Here is a 21,873-nt window from a genome sequence, read left to right as displayed (position 1 = left end):
AAATAATATATTCTGAAACATTCTGAATATATTAGAGTTGGGAGCAGCAGCTAAAAATACCTTTTTTCCCCGTTGTTCTCCCCCATGACATGTTTTCTAAAGAAAGTACAGCCAAAATACGATGGGGAATTCAGTTCACCTTATTAGCATCCGCTGCTGTCATCAGTGCTGTCAGTTGCTCTTTCTCTGTTTTCCGATCTCTTTTCTCCGTTGGGCCTTTTTTTAGTACTATCAGTGGCTCTGCAGTTTTCTCTTCAAAAGCTAAGAGAACAAACAGGGGTTGCTGTGCTGCTGCATGTTCCAAGTTTACTCAAAAGTCAAAGCGAACAAGTTTTGAATGGGAAAGAGAGGGGAGAGAAAGGATGGATACCCATGGAATGGGGTTCGTGGACTAGAGGTGCTTCCAGAAAACACCTTTCCTGGGCAATTGCCTCATTCGTGGCATTTCATTTCATTTACTTATTTCATTTCTATACTGCCCAATAGCCGAAGCTCATTTTATTGGGGGGCGAGAGTCCAGACAACGTTGTCATCTACTTGTAACCCTCCTGTATTTTCCCATCGGCTCCTTCAGCCTTTTTTCTTACTGTGGAAAATGCATTAAGAAAGAAAAGACGAAACAGCTACACAGTACCTTCTGTTTGTTAATGCTAGGACACCTCCATCTGGAGGCACCTTAGGGCAGGGGAAACCCAGGCTGAAACCTCTGCTCAGCTATGAAGCTCACTGGGTGATGTCCAGCCAGTCACTTTCTCGCAGCCTGCCCTATCTCACAGAAGACTCCGCGTTTGATAGGTGCAGCAGTGCTGGGCAAGGGATTTGTTTAACCTGCTCTCTTTCTGGCATCTCCCGCCAAGCCTTCTACTAACTTTACACAGGTTTGCACAAAAGGGCAATAGGTCTCTCAGAAGCTACTAGCCATGATGGGTGAATGGAACCTCGAAGCCTAGAGGCAGGGTACCACCGTGCACGGATTGGATGGTGGGAAACGGCGTGTTGTTGGCTTCTTGTCCTGCTTCTCCGCTTCCTAGAAGCCTCTGGTTGGCCAGTGTGAGAAGCAGGATGTTGGCCCACCTAGGTCAGATCCAAGCAGGGCTGTTTTTATGTTCTTATTAGCCTGAGATGTGGGTGGGAATACAAAACAGTACAGGGGAAAGAATGAAACACGCTCTTTCCTGTGCTCCTGCTCTGCTGCTCTTCCTTATTACTGGTGCGGATCAAATTCTGAACCTTCTGCATCTATTTGGTATCAACGCAACCCCCCACCCCCACCACAGATTATGTGTGGTTTGGCCCTATGTTTATTTCTCAGAGTGCCAGCTGCTGCAGAATTTAAATTCTGAAAAATGAAACCTCCCTAAGTGGCTGGCCACTTGCAGGGAACTGCATGCAAGAAAAGCTGCTAACGTGTTCAGGTTTTCCCCTGCAAAAATGAGATGCTGACACTTAAAAATAAAAGCTGCTTCAGATGCCACATTCTGTGCTCTGTGGTGCAACTGCAGCCCGGCCTGTTTCCTGCCTCTTTGCTTGAACCCGTACTTTAAAGTACAACAGTAATTGCAGTCCTGCTCTGTTTTGCTGAATGGGGCCATTTCTGTACTTTACGCTAGGCCGGTGCAGAACTTTGGGGGATACAGACCTTGTGACAATGCTCGATTCTTTAGTGCTGTCTCTCACTCTGAAAACAGGTACTCAATTCACCTGAAAGCTCGAGAGAGATGCACATACAGCTCATTGCCCTCAAGCTTTCTAGTCACTGCAGCGCTCACCCAAAGAGCGAGTCTTTTCTAGCATTTTGATTCTTTGCCGCAATTCAGCCAGGGCATCTTTTTGCCGATGGATGGTTTCCTCATGTCTGGAGCCTTTGCATCTCGCTCCCAGGTCAGCCAGGTCCAAGGATGATACCTGGAAAGAAAACAAAACAAAACACCTCATGCTCAGATTAATTATCCTTTCAGAGTAACCGGGTGAAGGGGACCTCCTTTGGACAACCACTTGCATGTGGACTCCACTATACAGCAAATACAAATGCTGTCATGGGAAAGGGAAGAAGGCCACTCCCAAATATTTCCCTTTTCAAATGGGGAAGCAGCTCTGTTGCATCAGAGAGCCTTGACAATCTTCCATCTCACAGGATAGGGAGCTGTGACAGAGACGAACCTCAGCGCACAATCTTGGTATCAGCCAAGTTTGGTTCCCTGCTATGCTTTTCCCAATCTTTGCAAAGCACTTTTTTCATGACGAGGCTAACCAACCCTCTTGTACTCCTACGAGAGCCTTTTACAGATGTCTCCACCCTTTTCAAAAAGTCCCTGAGAGGCTGCCTCTCTCCTCACTCAAAAGGCAGAAGCATCAACACATTGTAACACACACACACACCCTACACAACAATACACAGATTAACCAACACAAATCCAGGCCGCGCCAACAGATTCTCAAATATTCTGATAAGAGGTTGGCTCAAGTGAACATGCAAACCACACACCACAAGGGAAGTTTTTAAATGTGTAGGGCACCCTTCCCCAACCTGGTGCCCTCCAGATGTGCTGGCCCACAACTCCTCAAATAGCTGGCTGGGAGATTCTGGGAGTTGTAGGCCAACACATCTGGAAAGCGCCAAGTTGGGGAAGGCTGGTGTTAGGGATATAGGAACCTGCCTTATACCAGGTCAGACTATCCGTCCACTTAGCCCACTATAGTCTGACTGGCTGTGGCCCTCCAGGTTCCCAGGCGGAGAAAGGCCTTCCCCTGGATCTGTTTACCTGCAGAAGCCAGGGACTGAACCTGGGACGACTTTCTGCATGCACGTGCTCTTCCACTGAACTGCAGCCCCTACGCACGGCCGCTGCTCAGGACACCTTTGTTCAGACATCACGTAAGCCTTGGCCTTGTTCCTAGTAAGGCCATTGTTCTATGTAGCCTTGTATGGTCTACTCTGACTCCAAAGTCTCCAAAGCTTTTCCCCTCACCCACTACCTGATCCTTTTCACGCGAGATGCCCGTGGGAATTGAACCTTCTGCTTGTAAAGAATGTACGCTGCCCTTGAGTTTTACAGTCCCTCCCTCGGTGTATGTGTGTGGGAAATGTCCCTCGCCAATTCAGCCTGGGGAAATATTCCGGCCCAAACCAGAGTTGAATTACCGAACCATTTCAGGGCGATGTGCTGACGGCTGGAAATGGTCCAGAATGGTCATGTTTCATTATCCTCGGCGTGGACTTTTGGTCAATAACTGACAACTTTTATTTGCAAAGCACGTAGAATTGTAAGCCTCTCTGCCTTGTGTGTGCTCTTGTGCAGGAGTTTGCAAAGGAAACGGGTGAGCTGGAACGCATCACTCCACCCCTCCCCCCACGAGCCGCGTTCCAAGCCCTAATGAGCAATTATAGTAACACTTAGCAGTTAGGAGACTTCACATTTGCAAAGTGTTATAAAAACATTTGCCAGCTACCTATCACAACATGGCGGGGTGATAGGTACATAATGAGAATCGTGCTCAAATTATACGGGATACGTTATTTAATAGAAATAATATGCCTGCTGCACTGGAGCAGTTGGGCGCCCTCCCCTTGGCACAACGCTACTCCTGCTTGATCCGAAACAATGGCGCCTGGGGTCCTGCTCCATCCTTCCAAGCTGAGGAAGGTCTTTGCCCGGAGTGGGGACTGGTGCTCCAGTGCTGTGGCACCGGTGGCGGCTGCATTGGCAGTGTTGGTGTCTACGGGGCTGGTTCCCATCACTGGAGCAAAAGGAAGAGCTGTCTTACCGATGGTGCTGGGGCTCTTAGGGGGGTTCTATGCCTTGCGCCTCACCACAAGATCAAAATGGCTGTAAGCGGCTGTACAAGTGGCTGTACAAATTTATTTATTTATTACATTTATATCCCACCTTTTTTCCTCCTTAAGGAACCCAAGGTGGCGTACATAATCCTCCTCCTCTCCATTTTATCCTCACAACAACAACCCTGTGAGGTGGGTTGGGCTGAGAGTCTGTGACTGGCCCAAAGTCACCCAGTGAGCTTCCACGGCCGAGTGGGGACTAGAACCTGGATCTCCCGACTCCCAGTCCAACACGCTCGCCACTACACCACACTGGCTCTCGTGAATGCCAAGGCCACGTGACCTCTGAAGACTGGCGAAGCCAACGGATGATCCGCCAGCTGTTCTGAGCAGAAATCAGTTCACAGGTTAGAGCCAGCACAGCTGGTTGCTAACAGCATGAGTGGCGAGCCAGGAAATCCTCGGTTCAAACCCCACCACTCACTGTGGTTTTAGACAAGCCCCTCTCTCTCACCCTCACATTTCCATCTGTAATATGGGGATAACAACAATGCCACACCGTACGGGGTAACTGAAAAGAACATACAGTCAGGCCCTGGCCTGTCTGGCTCAGTATCATCTGCTCTGATGGGTAATGGCTGCCTAGGGTTGCAGATAGAAGTCTTTCCCAGCTTTACCTGGAGAGGCCAAGCATTGAACCTGGGACCTTATGCTTGCAAAGTGGGTGCTCTGCCACTGAGCCACGGGCCTTCCCTAAGGATTGCTGAGATAATGTATGTGATGCACTCTGAATTCTCGTCATTACTAGCGCCGCCGCCACCATCGGGTTAGACAGGCAAGCGCCAGCTTGTGAGGCTCAGGCTAAAACAAGGGGGGGGCAACTTGTGGCCCTACAGATGGTGTTGGGCTGACGTTATTGGGTGATGTATGAAGCCAGAGGAAGTCCTAGAGGGGCTGTAGCTCAGTGGTCGAGCACGTGAGTTGCATTCAGAAGGTCCCAGGTTCAATTCCCGGCATCTCCAAATCAGGCTGGGAAAACCCCTGCCTGAGGCCCTGAAGAGCCGCTTCCAGACAGTGTCGAGGATACTGGGTTAGACGGACCAATGGTGGGAGGCAGCATAAGGCAGCGTCCCCATGCTTCTTAGATCTGGAGGCCTGCAAGTGGCCCACCCCTGGCCTGAAATGTCATTTTTAAGGCTAGAAAGAAGTGTGACTGGTTACATTTTGGAGCTGCGGAACCATTCACTAATTTTAGAGCCATTTTAACAAAAAGGGCCTCTTCAGCCGTTCTCTTGGAGGCCCACAGGTGGCCATCCAAGCTGGTCATCAGCCACACGGATGTTTCAAGGAAGTTTCCTGACCTTGAATCGGCAGGGATTTACTGTCCCAGTTCTCCTGCTTCCAGAAAAGTGCTCTGAGTGCATTGCTGGGAAGGCAAATACTACATAAATAGAGGCCCTGGATGTAAACTGGCATCAAGGTGCTTCACTGGGTCCCCAGATTCATGCGCCACTTGCCTTTGAGGAGGCGGGGATTCCATCATCCAGCGAGCAATCGCTTGTCTGTATGCTCTTGTGCTGCACTGCTTTCTCGGGCTCACCTGCCTTTTCTTTCGACTCCATCCACAGCTCTTTCAGCTTTTTTCTGCTGTTCCTGCATCCCCAAAAGGAGAATAGGTTGCTAAAAGGGAAGGGTGGGTGGAGGAGACCAAAGGCTGCATGTGCTTTTCATGCTGCTGATGTTGGCAAACACTGAGCCAAGAACAGACAAATGAACTGTGATTCAGGGCAGGATACAAGGGGCAGAGTCAGATCATTGGCCCAGCAATGTCTACTGTGACTGGCAGTAGTTCCCCAATGACTTTCTCAGTGTTGCTACCTTTGTTTACCTATGGAAATCAGGAGCTGAATCTGGGACCTTCCACCTGTGATCTCTCAGTGAGTTCTATCCTAATCACGAAGGATTAAAACAACAACAACCATGGTTTAAAAGTGCAGCCTTATTCAGTGTGGCCGGTCCCTGCAAGCCACACTGCACCTGTGCTCGCAGCAATGAACTTACCAGGGTGGCCTACTGGTTACAGAGTTGGAGCAGGACTGGAGAGACCCGAGTTCAAATCCCCACTCAACCAGGAAGCTAACTGGGTGACTTTGGGCCAGCTGCTATCTTTCAGCCTAGCCTACCTCACAGGGTGGATGGGAGGATTACTTGAGGATGGAGAGAGAATCACGTACATAACCTTGAGCTCCTTGGAGGAAAGGTGAATATAAACCAATAAAACAGGGAACCTTAGGTGAACCACTATTCTGTCAGCCTCACTGGCACCTCTTCTGAGACATGGGGATAAAAATACTGGCCTACCTTACAGAACCGTTGTAACCATTACTGAGATTATGTATGTGAAATGCGCTGAACACTCCACAAATGCTACGTATTTAGGGCCACAAAATTTAAGTAATTAATCAGCTGAATCAGTTAAAAAAACTTTTGATCAGCTAACATGATGCCCTTCCATTAACTGGACAGCAGATGGTTTAATTATCTTAAATACATTCTTCTTGTTTTTTTATTGTCATTATCATTAAGATTTTAATTCTGCCATTCACCCAATTGTATAGCAGTTTACAAAAAAATAGTAACACCCGCTAAAAGTGACAAATCGAATCAGTATAACAATCTCAGTGAACAGCAAGAGATGCATGAATATCCTACTCCGAAACTTGCAAATGAACTGAGTGCCCTGCCCTGCCCCACGCTCCCTGCTCAGGAATGGTGTCCCCTCTTAAGACAGGGCCCCTTTTTTGCTGCTGCTCTGCACAGAGGGAGCTTCTCCTCTGTGCCAAGTGGCAGGGGAACAAAGGCATGCTTCTGTGTGTGGCAGTAACTGTGGTTGGAAACCTGCTTGAGGGGAGTCGTATTCCCTGCTCTGAAGTTGCCCAGAGAACCTCAGCAGAGCTGTCTGTCTATTTGAGCAGCCCTACTCAATTTCTTGGGACACCCCTGTAAATAGTAGCAGAAGCGGCGGAACAAATGCGGTGAAGGTGTGAAAAACCAAAGGCCCCCTGGGGAAAAAATAAGGTCTTCCGCTGTCACCAAAAAGAGACGCGTGTCATTGTAGAAGAGGCTTTCCTCTCCTCTCTCACACAGAAGGGAACACACATCACCTGAAAACAAAGGAGCTATGCTTTCTGTTTCGTGACGATTGTTTTGACTCATAAGCACATGAAATTGAAGCTCACTTGGTGCCTATGTTGCTTTCTTCAAGTACCAGAGGCAGTATACCTATGTACACCAGTTGCTGGGGATGGATGGGGGTGTTGTCACACTCAGGTCCTCCTTAAGGGTTTCCTGTGGGCAGCTGGCTGGCCACTGTGTGAACAGAATGCTGGATGGACTGGTCCCTTGGTCTGATCCAGCAGGGCTTTTCTTATCTTATGTCTTTTCGGTGCCAGGTGAAGACCTTTTTCTTCCCCAGGCATTTTAGTCCTTCAGTTTTTGTTGTTTTTAAATCTGTTATTGTATTTTTAGATCTTTGCACTGCTGTTGGCTTTTACTTTGGTTTTATACTGTAGTTTTAAACTTTTAAAGGTTTCATGTTGTGTTTTATCATATTGTTGTATTTTATGGTTTTAATTCTTGTGAATCACCCAGAGAGCTTCTGCTACTGGGCAGGACAGAAATATAATATAAATAATTGATCAACCAATTCATCGACCTTTGAACTATGTGGAATGGAGCTTCCTCCCAGGTGAGTGTGTATAGCATTGCAGTCTGAAACTCGTACAATTTAAATCAGTTAAGGGCGCAATCCTATGCATGTTTAGACAGAAAAAAGTCCTACAATTCCCAGCATGCCTCAGCCAGCCATGCTACCTGGGGCATGCTGGGAGTTGTAAGACTTTTTTCTGTCTAAACATGCACAGGATTGAGCCTTTAGATTTCTTTAATGGAGTGCCAGTCCTGTAAGAATGAACACCATCACTTTAGTTCTCAATGAAACATTCTCTGAAATGTGTTGCTAAGGAGAGACGGTTTCAATTTTTTTTAAAAAAAAGAATGTATTTGTAAATGTTCCCTTAGCTGTTTCCTTGTGATCTTTCTAAATGAATTTTACAAACTCCCTAGAGCTTTGGAGTTGGATTACTGTGGGTCTCACCCATGCTGCTTTTTTTTTTTTTTTGTGGCTCCTACCTTATCTCTTCACTTGCTGCTTTGAGGTCTGCATCCTTCTGATCCACAAGTTTGGACATCTCAAACAACGTCTCTCGGAGACGGTTGAGTTCATGCGCCTGGCTGTGGACAAGACTTCGCTTCTGCTCCAGCTCCATCTTCTGCTTTTCACTGAGTTCTCCTGTACAAAGAGAGTTCTGAGTGGTTTGTGGCTGTGTTAGGAATGGATCTGGTAATGCAAAGAGCTTCCTCAGTTCTACCTCACAAGTTTTTGGTTTATGTCGAGAAACATGCAGTGTTTTTTTCACATACCTAAGAACAGAAGAGGGAAAGAAACTTAGCTTAACCCCGACCAATACCTCAATACCTTGGCCAAACACACCTAAGAGATTATCATCTCCATAAGCAAGATTAGGAGATTGAGGGTGCTTCACAGGCACCCACCCCTCCCTCACCCGAGGGGTGGGCTAGGGGACACCTCCCACTTCCTCCCTAAGGCCAGAAATGACTGTTGAACTAATCCCTTCTCAATGTGGCCTGCCAATAAATCCAAACCATCCTATTGGGCAGGAGCTGGACCACTCTGTGAAGAACAAGTAGGAGGAGAATCTGTAAGTAAGGAAAATTCTCCATTTACTTGACACCATCCAATGGCCCAGACACTGGGGTGTGACAAAGTAGTGCGTGCCACAAATTTAAGCGGGTGGGGTGGGGAAGTACGGCCTGGATTCATGGCTGAATTACATGCTGAAGCCCTGCGTGGCCAAAGGCTGCTTCGCTAGAAGGAAGAACACTATGCTTAGTGAAGGTGTGATGGGAAGAGCCTGCGCACCTCTTCAGGAGACGGCTGAGGCCTAATGGCCGTGGAATGAACTCCCAGGAGAGGTTCACCTTTCAGTGCCAGGCGAAGACCGTTTTATTCTTCCAGCATTTTAGCGTTCCAGTCTTTTAGCTCTGGTGCTTTAAATCAGTATTCTGAATCTCTGCATTGCTGCTAGGTTTTATACTGGTTGTACTTTTATACTGTAGGTTTAAGCTTTTATATTTTTTTATGCTGTACTCTGAGGTTTTGATTTCTGTGAACTGCCCAGATCGCTTTGGCTATAGGGTGGTATAGAAATGTAACAAATAAATAAATAAGTAAGGGCACAAGAGGTAGCTACTCCTTGGGAGGCGTGCGATAGGACCCCAAGAAGACGGAGGCATCCCCAGGGGCATGACTTGCATGTCTTGATCCACCACAAGAGGGAGGTCCTTGAGGTAGACCTGCCTCTGCCCTCACCCAATAGGTCAGGGGTGGGGAAGCTATTTTGGTCCAGATTGCCCCCGGACCAAACTCAGTCTGGGGGCAATCCTGTGCCAAAGCTACTCCCGCAAATGCCAGGTGAGTGTGCAGTGTCTCCCCTGGGGGCATCCCCTTGTTTTCTCTGGTCACAGATAACAAGTGGATCCCCCCCACCCAACAAGTCCCCGGCAGCCTCCAGGCCATAGGGTGGGGCCCACAGAAGGTGCCCAACCCCGTGCGGGTGGGAGGTTGCCCAGCCCTGCCCCAGGTGATGAAAAGGAAGAAGACTATCTGAAGGGTGGAATGCAGCACAGGTACTGCTACTCCCCTTCCTTCCCTTCAGGCCTGCTCTAGGGGGCAGACCCAGCAAGCAACCCGCTTCCTAACATAGTGCAGGCAGGAGAAAAACCGGCCTCCGGGGAGAAGTGGGAGGGGCTTCCTGGGCCAGCCCCTCAGGCTTCTCCTCCTCACTCAAAGATCCTGCCCTCTGCTGGGCAGAGCAGGAAGCACACACTGCCTGGGCCCCTGGGGGGCACCAAGTAGGGAGAAGAGAACGGACACCAGATCTCTTTTGGGTGCCTGTCCCGGTTACCTTAAGCGCCCTCTTTAGAAATCCATCTTCTGTTAAGAACGTTCAAGGGCAGTTCCAAGAAACGAGGACAGTCGTCACAATTTAGGGCGCCTGGCTGAAAAGGATGCAACGAAAGAGTAACGCCCACTTTTACGGGACCTGCCACTTTCCGTTCTCTAAGGCAGGCTCCTCCAACCTAGGGTCCTGCAGAGGCGGTGGGACTACAACTCCTGTCATCCCCAGACAGCATGCTGGCTGGGGATGGTGGGAGTTGCAGTCCGATGCATCTGGAGGGCGCCAGGTTGGGGGAGCCCTGATCTAAGGTTTTCTAGAGGGAAGGAACTGAAGACATATTTGTTAAGTCGCATGATGCTGTTTCACAAACCAATCATGTCGGTCATGCGAGCTCTGGCTTCGGAAAGTTCTCTCTGCAGTTCTGAAATGACGGTGTGGTTGGACAGGATTTCATGCTTTGCAGCTGCCAATTCTTCCCTAAAGTTAATGAGGCAAAAATAAAATTCAACATTCAATGTTGTTAACCTAGCCTGAGATGCTCATTATTTGATGATTTTAAAACATCTTCAGTCCCACTAACAGAAATAAGATTCACGATCCCCCTCCAGTTCTGATCAGGGCCAATGGGTGCTGGTGTTATAGATGTGGGTCATGGAGTGCATCTCAGCAGCTCATTGGCTTATTTCTTGAGCTTACATCACCAAAAGAAGAGACCAATCTGACACAACTCAAAATAATATTATAATAAACCTTAGAAGTATGGATCTCTCCTTCTCTTTAAGATTGTCACAAGCAAAGATGTTGCTTGCTGGCCTTCTATCATTTGGAGCTTTTGATGCTATAAAAGCAACGTTAGGGAAAAGAGTAAGTACTCAAGCTGCTTACTTCAGGAGAACATGGGACCCTTCCATGGGAGAGGCCTCTTGTGAACAGGCTGGCAATGACTTGAAAGGCTCCCTCTGCATTTCTGAGGAAAAAGAAACACCCAAGAATATCAAAAACAACCAAGGACACTAACTGATTCTAAAAACAACTTGGAGGAATTTCAGGTTTCATGTCTGGTTCAGAGTTCAAAAGATCTGGGGAAAGGTGATCAGTATAGTTGAGATCAATCTTTAGCTGATCAATCAGTTAGGTTAGCTGATTAAAGACATTCTAATTATCAACCCCTCCTCCAATTAATCAGTAAGCAGATTAAGGACGCAAACCTACTGGGGTAGGCGGCCACCTCCAAGCTCGAAGGCGACCACCGATCCAATGCAGGGCAGGAGAAGCGCAGAGGGGATCGTCCCCTCCATGCTTCAGCTGCCCTACATTTACAGCTAGATAGCCGATTTCAGCTGTCTAGCTGTGGGACCTCAGAGTGTGGGAAGCAGCAGCCGGACGACATGCGGGATGTGTCGTACTGGCATTTCCGACTTCCCCGCCCCCAGGAATGCCCTGTGTTTACTGCTCCGTGCTCCTCTTCTGTGTGCAGAGTGTGGGGCAGTTCTGCCCTGCCTATGAGGGAAGCCCACATCTCAGGGAACCGATCTATCCTATGGACACCTAGCTGCTGACTAGCGGCCATAGGATTGCTCCCTCCATGTTTTAATAATTTTTTAATACAAATACTTCTGAACGTTCAAACACCATTTTAAAAAAGGCCTCCTCCCGCCCTCAGCTCCTGAGAGATGACTTCCCAAGAGTTGGTCCCCCTGCCAGGCAAAAGGGAGGGTGCTCTCTATCTGGGGTGCTTGCATCTCCTTTCCAGGAACTAGCCCGGGGGAGCTCTACTCCTTCTTTGCAGCCAGTTCTGGTTCTCTCCTCCATGGGGCATTCCGCAGATATGCAACAGAAGGTTCCCTCGTCACAGGAGATGAAATGGCCAAGCAAACACTGACTCCAGCTGCTAGCATGATACAGACGGTTCAGAGAGCGGGAGCTCTGTGGAGATCCTGGTACTTCAAAAGAGGTAGAGCTAGAACAGGGGGAGGCTCCTCCCACTGACAAGCACAGAGCACGACACCATTTGCACAGCCCTACCGCTGGGGCGGGTTGCGGGAGCAACCCACTCCTGGATCACCTCCACCACTCAAGGTGAAAGGGGAAGGTCTCTTTTAGGCCGAAGCTCACTGCACACACATGTGCATCGTCACCCCAAAAGCAACCACGTAAGGCCAGCCGTAAGGACAGGGTGTGTCTAGTATTATGGGACAGGGACAAGTTTATTTATTTATTTATTTATTTATTAAATTTATTAATCGCCCATCTGACTGGTCACCCAGCCACTCTGGGCGATGTACAACCCACCATAAACAATTTAAAACAATAAAATTTTACCATAAATTTTTTTTAAAAAAAATACCCTAACCCACCCCAAATGCCTGCCTGAACAACCACGTTTTTAATGTACGACGGAAGCTCATTAAAGAGGGGGCATGACGGAGTTCCCTAGGGAGGGAGTTCCACAGAGTGGGGGCCACCACAGAGAAGGCCCTCTCCCTCGTCCCCACCAGTCTAGCTGTCCTGGCTGATGGGACAGAGAGAAGGCCATCCGAGGCTGATCTTGTTAAGCGGCCTGTCTGGTGTTGCTGGAGGCGCTCCTTAAGATAGGCTGGGCCGGAACCATATAGGGTTTTAAAGGTCAAAACCAACACCTTGAATTTGGCCCGGAAAACAACTGGTAACCAGTGCAACTCCTTCAGCACTGGAGTGATGTGATCTCGCCGGCGGCTGCCTTTAATCAGGCGAGCCGCCGCGTTCTGTACCAGCTGCAGTTTCCGAACCGTCTTCAAGGGTAACCCCACGTAGAGCGCATTACAGTAGTCTAAACGAGAGGAGACCAGGGCATGTACTACCGATGGGAGCAGATGGTCGGGAAGGTAGGGGCGCAGCCGCCGTATCAGATGGAGTTGATACAGCGCTGTCCGGCTCACAGCTGACACCTGAGCCTCCATGGACAGCTGGGAGTCCAAAATGACCCTCAGGCTGCGGACCTGGTCTTTCAAGGGTAGCTGTACCCCATTCAACACCAGGTCAACATCCCCCAGCTTCCTCTTGTCTCCCACCAAAAGTACCTCGGTCTTGTCAGGGTTCAGCTTCAGTTTATTCCTCCCCATCCAGCCACTCACCGTCTCCAGACATTTGGATAGGGATTCTACGGCCAACCTTGGTGAAGATTTGAATGAGAGGTAGAGCTGAGTGTCATCCGCATATTGATGACACTGCACCCCAAACCTCCTGATGATAGCCCCCAGTGGCTTCACATAGATGTTAAATAGCATCGGGGAGAGGATGGAACCCTGTGGCACCCCACAAGTAAGTGGCCACGGGTCCGAAACCTCCTCTCCCAGTGCTACCCTCTGGTACCTGCCAGAGAGGAAGGACTGGAACCACCGCAATACAGTGTTTCCAATGCCCAACCCCTCCAGGCGGTCCAGGAGGATACCGTGGTCAACGGTATCAAAAGCCGCTGAGAGGTCGAGGAGAACAAGGAAGGAGCATTCACCCCTATCCAGAGCCCTCCTCATATCATCCACCAAGGCGACCAAGGCCGTTTCTGTCCCATGCCCAGGCCTGAAGCCCGACTGAAATGGGTCTAGATAATCAGTTTCTTCCAAGTGTGCCTTCAACTGCACCGCCACCACCCGCTCAATCACCTTGCCCAAAAATGGCAGATTTGAGACTGGGCGAAAGTTGTTCAGAACTTGAGGATCCAAGGAGGGCTTCTTTAAGAGCGGTCTTATCACTGCCTCCTTGAGGGCTGATGGCATCACTCCCTCCTCAAGGGAGGTGTTCACCACCGCCTTGATCCCCTCACCCAGTCTCTCTCTGCAGCTCATAATGAGCCAAGATGGGCAAGGATCAAGTAAGCAGGTGGTTGGCCTTACAGATGAAAGCACCTTGTCCACTTCATCAGGAGGAAGAAGCTGGAACCGATCCCACAAAACCGGTTTGCCACAGGCCGCCTCTTGCTCACTAACTGTATCCACAGTGTGCAGAGTAACACACCTAATCTGATCAATTTTATCTGCAAAGTGCCTTGCCAAAGCCTCACAGGAGGCCTTAGAATGCTCCAGTGGTTCTGGAGCCACAGGACCGACCAGGCTCCGGACCACTTGGAACAGCCTCCTGGGGCAGCACTCTGCAGACGCGATGGAGGCAGCATAATATTCCTTTTTTGCTGCCTTCACCGCCATGTGATAGGCTGAAGATATAGCTCTAGCCCGTGTCTGATCGTCTTTGGAGCGAGACTTCCGCCACCGGTGCTCTAGCTGTCTCACCTCCTGTTTCAGAGCTCGTAACCGCGGATTGAACCATGGTGCAGTCCGAGCCCTGTTCAGGGGGAGAGGGCGTTTCGGAGCCACCTGATCTAATGCCCCAGTGATTGCGGCATTCCAGCCACCCACCAGGGTCTCGACCGAGTGGCCGTTGGCATGCCCCAGAGAATCCCCAAGCGCGTTCAGGAATCCATTTGGATCCATAAGACGCCTGGGGCGGACCATTTTAATGGGTCCTCCACCCCTGCGGAGGGGTTGTGGAACCGAGAAGTCCAACATCACCAGATAGTGATCTGACCATGACAAGGGGGTGGTGGATATACCCCCGACTTCCAGATCACTCCCCGCTTCTCCAGAAACAAACACAAGGTCTAGTGCATGACCGGCTACATGGGTGGGCCCAGTTAGAATATGGTGCAGCTCCCAGGAGGCCATGGTCTCCATGAAGTCCCGAGGTGCTCCTGTGAGGATGGCCTCCGAATGTACGTTGAAGTCCCCCAACACCAGTAAGTTAGGGGACTGTACACGCACATCAGAGACCACCTCAAGCACCTCGGCCAGGGAGTCAGTCGTGCAGCGGGGTGGACGGTACACGAGCAGAATCCCCAGACTGCCCTTCGGGCCCAACCTCCAGTACATGCACTCAACAACCTTGGTCTCCCGGAGAGGGGGTCTGGTGAAGACCAAGGACTCTCGGTAGATAACAGCCACTCCCCCTCCCCGATCCCCAGCCCTCGGCTGCTGTGCATACGAAAATCCAGCTGGACACATGGCTGCAAGGGTTGGAGCAGCAGCCTCGGCCAGCCAGGTCTCTGTAATACATGCCAGGTCTGCACCCTCATCCAGGATCATGTCATGGATGAGGGAGGTTTTCTGGGTAACAGACCTGGCATTGCAGAGCAGCAAACAAAGGCCAGAAGATGGGGTCACGCCTCCCCCAGCCATCCTTTGGCTCTGGACAGGCCCGGAGCAGGGGACAGATACTACACATCTCTCCCTCGTTCCCCTTAGCTGGCATGGCCTGCCCCTAGCGCTCCGCCAGCGCCTGCCGCCCAGCCTCGGTATGTTCTGGCCCCCAACGCTCCCCCCACTGCCTCCATCAGGTGGACACATGCCCCCTCGCTCCCGCCTATCAGGCAGGCTACCCACCCCTAAAAACACAACAAAATCCCCCCCAACAAAATAAAACAAACAAACAAAACAATTAAAATCCCCTTAAAAATGCCAGGCAGGAGTCCACAGGGAAGGCCTGGTGGCGGTGGTAGCGGCGACGGCGGCAGCAGGCCCAGCGGCTGCAAGCACGCCTCTTCCCCGGTGGTGGTGGTGGTGGCTTCTCCTGCAGGCCCTGGCTCTCCCAGGCCACCTCAGCCAACCAGCTTATGTAGCCCCTCCAGGGAGGGGCAGGTGGAGCAGCACAGCTGGCTCGGTACCTGGGGGCCTGGTCCTGCAGGGACTGGCGGTCTGCCAGGCAGAAGTCCACAAGGAAGGCCTGGTGGTGGTGGCAGCGGCGGTGGCAGCAGGCCCAGCGGCGGCAGCAGCAGGCCCAGCGGCGGCAAGCACGCCTCTTCCCCGGTGGTGGTGGTGGCTTCTCCTGCAGGCCCTGGCTCTCCCAGGCCACCTCAGCCAGCCAGCTTATGTAGCCCCTCCAGGGAGGGGCAGGTGGAGCAGCACAGCTGGCTCGGTACCTGGGGGCCTGGTCCTGCAGGGACTGGCGGTCTGCCAGGCAGAAGTCCACAAGGAAGGCCTGGTGGTGGTGGCAGCGGCGGCGGCAGCAGGCCCAGCGGCGGCAGCAGCAGGCCCAGCGGCGGCAAGCACGCCTCTTCCCCGGTGGTGGTGGTGGCTTCTCCTGCAGGCCCTGGCTCTAGTTCCTACTATTCTATGATTCTATAAGTTCTAGGAGTTGTGGAGGCCTGCCATTTGGGTGCAATACCTCTAAGAATGGTGGATTCATACAAAAACCACTTCCTGTGAAGGACCTTAAGTGATTGTCAGCTAGCGTCCCACGTGGGGTCAGCCACAGCCATTCCTGTGACAAGGGCCACCCTTTGCCCAGTTGCTGGACCGTGGAAATGGTGGTGGCGGCACTGCTCATTCCCATGAACTGGCCCCAAACACAGCAGGATAAGCTGAGCGTGCCAGGCAAGGGCAGCCTCCCTGTTCTCTCCACTGACCTTCTATTTGCTTCTGAAGTTCTGTGTTTTCCTCCTTCACCTTCTTCATGTGCTGGGCAGCTTCCAAGAACTTGCTTTCCAAGTCCACAATGGTCTTTGAGTGCTGCTTGACCTGTTCCTTATATTCCGATATCTCCTCCTGATGTTTCCGCTTCTGTGTCTCGCTCCCGTTCTCAGCGATCCTCAGACGTTTCTCGCAGATGGTTAACTTCTCTTCTGCCACAGCCTGAAAAACACAACTCGTCTGTTTGGCAGAGGCTGGCTGCTCAGCAAGTGGGCGGCTCTCTCAACCAAAACCACGGCCAAGGGCACTTTGGGGAGGAGATTTAACCCACAAAGCTTCGGGTTCAATCCCCAACATCTCCAGTTAAAAAAAAAGATCAGGAAGCAGGAAGGGGAAAGACAATGGAGCCAATTAGCTAGGGAGGTGGTGGGCTCTCCCACCCTGGAGGCATTCAAGGCGAGGCTGGACAGCCACCTGTCAGGGATGCTTTGACCTGGATTCCTGCACTGAGCTGGGGGCTGGACGCGATGGTCTTATAGGCCCCTTCCCACCCCACTATTCTATGATTCTATGAAGCTGGATAGCCACCCGTCAGGGATGATTTGACCTGGATTCCTGCACTGAGCTGGGGGTTGGATGCGATGGTCTTCTAGGCCCCTTCCAACCCTACTCTTCTATGATTCTCCGAGTCTATGTCTCTCTGTCTGAGACCCTGGGGAGCAGTACTGGACTACATGAACAATAGTTGGCCCCGGTTTAAGGCAGCTTCACATGCTTTAAAGCTCCAGCTGAAAAGGGGGAGCCTATGATAGCACATATGAGGTGCCAGGGTCAAGTCCTAGCAGCTCTAGTTCTAGGGTCTGGGGCTGCAAGGATGAAACCTGAGAACTGCGGGCAAATAATTACATTAGATCAGACCCTTACTGGAAACGGGCCCACCCACCGCTCTGCAGGCTCCACCCAAGATCAGCCCTTGCAACTGAGACCACAGTGTGCCACAAGCAGAGAGAAGGTACACCGCTGAACAGCACCTGCAGTGCCCTGCAGCAAACCAAGCCATGTGCGGGAGAAGGGGAAGTCCCCTAGAAACAGGGATGAGTGCATAGTTCCGTTCCTTTATTGTCTTTCTGGCTCTCTCCAGAATTCTGGTTTAACTAGGATTTAAATTCCAAAATTCTGGAACTGGAGCATGTGCAGGTTGCTGCAGCTTTCAGTTTATCCACCGGGTAGAGGGATGGCATAAGAAGAGTCCTGGTACAAACACACCGTACGCAATCACATCAAGAGTGGTTTTTTAACGGAGTTTTATGGATGCAGATGTGATGGCTAGAGCAGGGTGCTGAACTGTTTTCGGCTGAGGGGCAGGGTTTCCCCCCACCGCCCATGACATCATGGGAAGTGGGCCCTGCTTCCTGACATCCCCCCCTTTGCTGGTGGTGGAGTTGGGACATGCTCGCGTGGGAGGAAGAGCGCCCACTCGCCGCTCTGTGTGGCTGAGTCCCAGCCCATCCGCCGCCTCTCATCCCCGCTGCTAACTCTGCTCTCGGAGATGGGAGAGTGCCCGCTTGTGTCCGCATGCAGCCGGGTCCCAATCCCTGTCACTGCACATCCGGGGTCAGAGATGACAGTGGAGGTTCCACTGCTGGTGCCCCTTGGAGACAGCAGTGGGGATGCTCCTCCGAGGGGGTTTCCTGCAGGGGGTGGGGCTTGGCGCTTAAGCCCTGCCCCTGGTGGAATCCCAAGAGGTGTCACGGGCCCTGAGTGTCCTGTGGGCCAGAGGTTTTCCACCCCTGGTCTAGAGAGTGGAGGGAAGGCATGAAGGGACTGAAAGCAAAGGCAAACTGTGCACAGTGGGGACAAATTCATTCTCCCTATTTTCAAAATACTGGAGGCTAGACTGCTCTCCTCAAATACTTGAAGCTGAAATCATCCCTCTCTGGAATGTGAATGGTTTTTCAGGGGGTGGGTCTGCTTTGAAAAGTGGAGGTGGGTGGGCCAAGGTCCTAATCCCCACCGCTCCAAAGTGGCCTGTCAGCAAATCTGATTTCTGTAGCTGCTGTCTTTTACCTCTGAGTTGGCGATGGGGAAGGGGGATGAGCATCAGCCCCTCAAGGGGCCAGATTTGGGCCAGGGCCTTCTGGCTGCTGATCCCTCAAGTAGAGTCACTTCTTGCCTTCTGTGCCAGGAGTTACCTTTCTCTTCTTAGCCACTTCTAGGCTCTCCAGAGTCTCCCTTATCTTGGAATTTAAAGCTTCTTCCGATTTTGTTTTATGTTCAATCACCTACAAAGGAAAAGAAGCAGGAAGTGAGCGGAAAGGACCAAGACGTGGTTTGTCTTAGGCGGAAGATCTGGCAGACCAGAGTTTAACGTGCCAAGACGGTGCTGCAGAAGGTCAGGCACTAAAGCGTAAGGAAGGGTCTCTGTTAGGGAGGTCCAGCTGAGAGGGACTTGGCTAGATATTTCTTTCACTCCTAGCTTGGTTCACCTATATTTCCATGCTGTGGATTTCCAAGGCACTGCGCTGGGCATACAAGCTGTTGGCAAACTGACAAGAATAAACACACACTGCTGCTAAGCCAATTATGCCTTTAGGATTACTCGAAACAAGTTCATTTTCATTCATATCTTTCACAACAAGGCTAAATTCTAAACTTCCGTATGCTGTGAAAGGCTAGGGAAGATGGGGGAAAATTCGGAGCCTGGCTCCCCTTTCTTTCATGCCCTTGACACACTACCTGAAATAATGAAACTGCTCAAACGCCTCGTCATGCAGGTTCATTTTTGTCTTTGGTCACAAGGGAAAAGTATGACTAATGTAGCCACTGAGTTTGATGAATGGTGCTGCCGGACGGAGGGCTCCTGGCACTACCAAGCAGAGATGGTAAGCAGGGTCCAGATAGCCCAGTGGGCTCTTGATTCATTCAGGCAAAACAGATGGTTTGCACTGTTGGAAATAGGACGTCAGCTCATGCACTTGGGGGGAGAAGGGTTGCACTGATGTCCCACCTTTCCTTGAAGGAGCCTCAAGGTAGCATACGTGGCTCTAGCCCCTCCATTTTTTAATCCTCACAACAACCCTGTGGGGTAGGTTAGGCTGAGATATAGTGACTGGTTCAAGGTCACCCAGTGAGCTTTACGGCTGACAGGGAATTTGAACCTGGGTCTTCTCAGTGCTTGCCCAACACTCTAAGCACTGCACCACGCTGCCTCTCACTTCCCCTTCCTCCTCCTTTCAGAGATTCTGATTCTGTCCTTGACATCTAGTTTCGGAGAACCCATGCTTTGCCACTCCATCTGAATTGGCAAACGATGGCTTGTGTTTGCTCTCGAAATCGGAATCAGAAATCATGTTCAAACCATAATTTCCAATACTAGTTTGGAGGGGAAGCACAAACCATACCTGCCAGTTCAAAGGCCACAGGAAATGACGGTTTGAGCCAACGTGGTGTAGTGGTTAGAGTGTTGGACTAGGGCTGGAAGATCCAGGTTCAAATCTCCTGTTCAGCCTTGAAGCTCACTGGGTGATCTTGGGCCAGTCACCCGCTCCCAACCTAACGTACCTTACAAGGTTGTTGGGACGAGAAAATGGTGGTGGTGGTGGGGAGATCATGTGTGCCACTGGGTGACCTTGAGTCTTGGAAGAAAGGTGGGATGATGATGACAGGAGGGAGAGAAGCAATGCATGTGAGGGGAGGATGAAGTGTGGCATCCCACATCACATTCCCAATCCTCCAAAGTGATTTGGAGGATTAGGAGTGTCATATCTGAACTGACCCGATGTATGCAAAGCGCTCTGAGCACTGAAATACGTTACTCCTTTCTACTAGGAGAGATGGTGATGTGAGAGACCCAACATTTCCACACACCTCATCCAATTGTCTCATTTGAGTTTCCAAATCTTTGACCTTTTTCTTTTCTTCGACAATGGCTTCCTTTAGTTTTGCTTCTTCCAGGGCAGCCGCTCCCTCCAGAATCTGAGAAAAGAGTTTTAATTCTGCGGTGAACAGGTCTTAAACAAATGGAGGCAAATCTGTGAGGCAGAAACTGCTTGATGACAGGAGAACGAGTGAAAGTTAGGATTACGTTGGGGGAGATCCTTTAAAAATAATTTGCTAATTGGGCACATGCATGGAAGGAGAATCAGATCAGGGACAAGACATGGGTAATTAGAATATATATATGCAAATCCACTGTGCGCATATATATGTGTTCATGAGCGTGCGTGCGCAAATTCACTGTGCCTCTTTGAAAGCACCCTGAGAATGCTGTCCCAACAAGTAAGCAGAATTGTGTGGGAAGTAATCATGGACTATTTATAAACCAGGATGTAAAACCACGGATGTAATAAACCAGGAAGTAAAGTGGGTTTGCAATCTACATTTTGTGTTAACCATGGTTAAGTGTGAAACCACGGTTCAGGCAGTTTCCCTGCATCTCTGCTTGAAGCAGGTTTTGCTGATGTCTCCCTCTTGACACAGGGCAGAGCACACCATGTTTTCACTGATTGTTTGGGACCTTCAGAAGGGTTAAGGCAACAAACCATAGTGCTATGCCAAGAATGGTTATGGTTGATGACCTGGGCCACTGCCTGCATTGATCAATTGTCAGTCCCTCATGAAATTTCCAGATTTAAACATGACTAGAATGCCACAAGAAGGGACCACTCAGAAATGACAGTTGCATCAGTCCTGTAATTGGCGCTCGGTTTTCTTTCAACCCTTTCATTAAGACAGGATTTAATTTCTTACAGTCTTTTGAAACTTTTCTATGAGTGCTTGTCCCACTTTAAATCTAAATCCTTTCCAGTTATTATAATGTAGGCCTAAAATGCCCCAGTGCTACTTCAAATTTGACAAGATGAACAAAACATTGAAAAGCATGTCCCTCTACCTTTCTGTGTTCCTTCTCATCCTCCAAAAGTTCCCTCTCTTTGTCCTGGAATTCCTTCTCGAGTTTCTCTTTCAAGCCTTGCAGCTTCTCCTGCAGGATCGAATGCTGAGACGCCTCGGTCACCCTTAGTTTGTTCTATGGTGAATGATTCAGACAATCAGACTGGATCTGGAGGTTTGAGTCAGGCAGCAGGAGCTCTTCTTAGTTTTTACCTGCAATGTCTGAAGCTCGCCCATGGTGTTACAATGTTGATCCAGCAGTTTCTTCATATAGGAGGCCATTCCTGACAAAGAAAGGAGAACCAAGGTGAGAATCATCTCTCCTTCATTTCCTGGAGATTGACTTTCTTTAACCAGAAGTTTTCTTAAATAGGGTTCACTGTGGTGTAGTGGACAGTGTTGGGCTAGAACCGGGGGGGAGGGGGGGCAGATTCAAATCCTTACTCAGCCAGAAAACTCACGGAGTAACCTTGGGCAAGTCACTCTCCTGCATCCTCACCTACCTCACAGGGTTGTTGTGAGGATGAATGGGAAGATCATGAATGTTGCCCTGAGCTATTCTGGAAGAACAGTAGGATTAAAGTGTGTGTGTGTGTGTGTGTGTGTGTGTGTGAGAGAGAGAGAGAGAGAGAGAGAGAGATGTCCTTTGAATCTGCTGCAGAGTGGACAATGCAATCCCTTCTTTCCTGCACTTTGCATTCTTTTTTTATGTTCAAGAGACTGGAAC

The 21,873-nt window shown here is 50.2% G+C and overlaps 1 protein-coding gene across 1 annotated transcript in view; it reads right to left on the bottom strand.

Annotated features, from left to right (window-relative positions):
- The window catches only part of FHAD1 (forkhead associated phosphopeptide binding domain 1), a 70,213-nt gene that overhangs the window by 10,308 nt on the left and 38,032 nt on the right, over nucleotides 1–21,873 (bottom strand). Inside the window, exons 16-26 of the mRNA XM_084822268.1 lie at nucleotides 21,360–21,430; nucleotides 21,148–21,282; nucleotides 20,124–20,231; nucleotides 18,449–18,538; nucleotides 16,253–16,478; nucleotides 10,705–10,786; nucleotides 10,190–10,296; nucleotides 7,970–8,129; nucleotides 5,296–5,431; nucleotides 1,770–1,905; nucleotides 140–261 (exon numbers count right to left, since the gene is read on the bottom strand). Coding sequence (XP_084678394.1) covers nucleotides 140–261; nucleotides 1,770–1,905; nucleotides 5,296–5,431; nucleotides 7,970–8,129; nucleotides 10,190–10,296; nucleotides 10,705–10,786; nucleotides 16,253–16,478; nucleotides 18,449–18,538; nucleotides 20,124–20,231; nucleotides 21,148–21,282; nucleotides 21,360–21,430 — 1,373 coding nt within the window. The remainder of the gene's footprint in view (nucleotides 1–139; nucleotides 262–1,769; nucleotides 1,906–5,295; nucleotides 5,432–7,969; nucleotides 8,130–10,189; nucleotides 10,297–10,704; nucleotides 10,787–16,252; nucleotides 16,479–18,448; nucleotides 18,539–20,123; nucleotides 20,232–21,147; nucleotides 21,283–21,359; nucleotides 21,431–21,873) is intronic.

This window comes from Heloderma suspectum, chromosome 15, assembly GCF_057233095.1.
Source record: "Heloderma suspectum isolate Gila_16-S chromosome 15, 16-S_ref, whole genome shotgun sequence".
Lineage (NCBI taxonomy): Eukaryota > Metazoa > Chordata > Lepidosauria > Squamata > Helodermatidae > Heloderma > Heloderma suspectum.
This window is presented reverse-complemented; position numbering and strand designations above follow the sequence as displayed.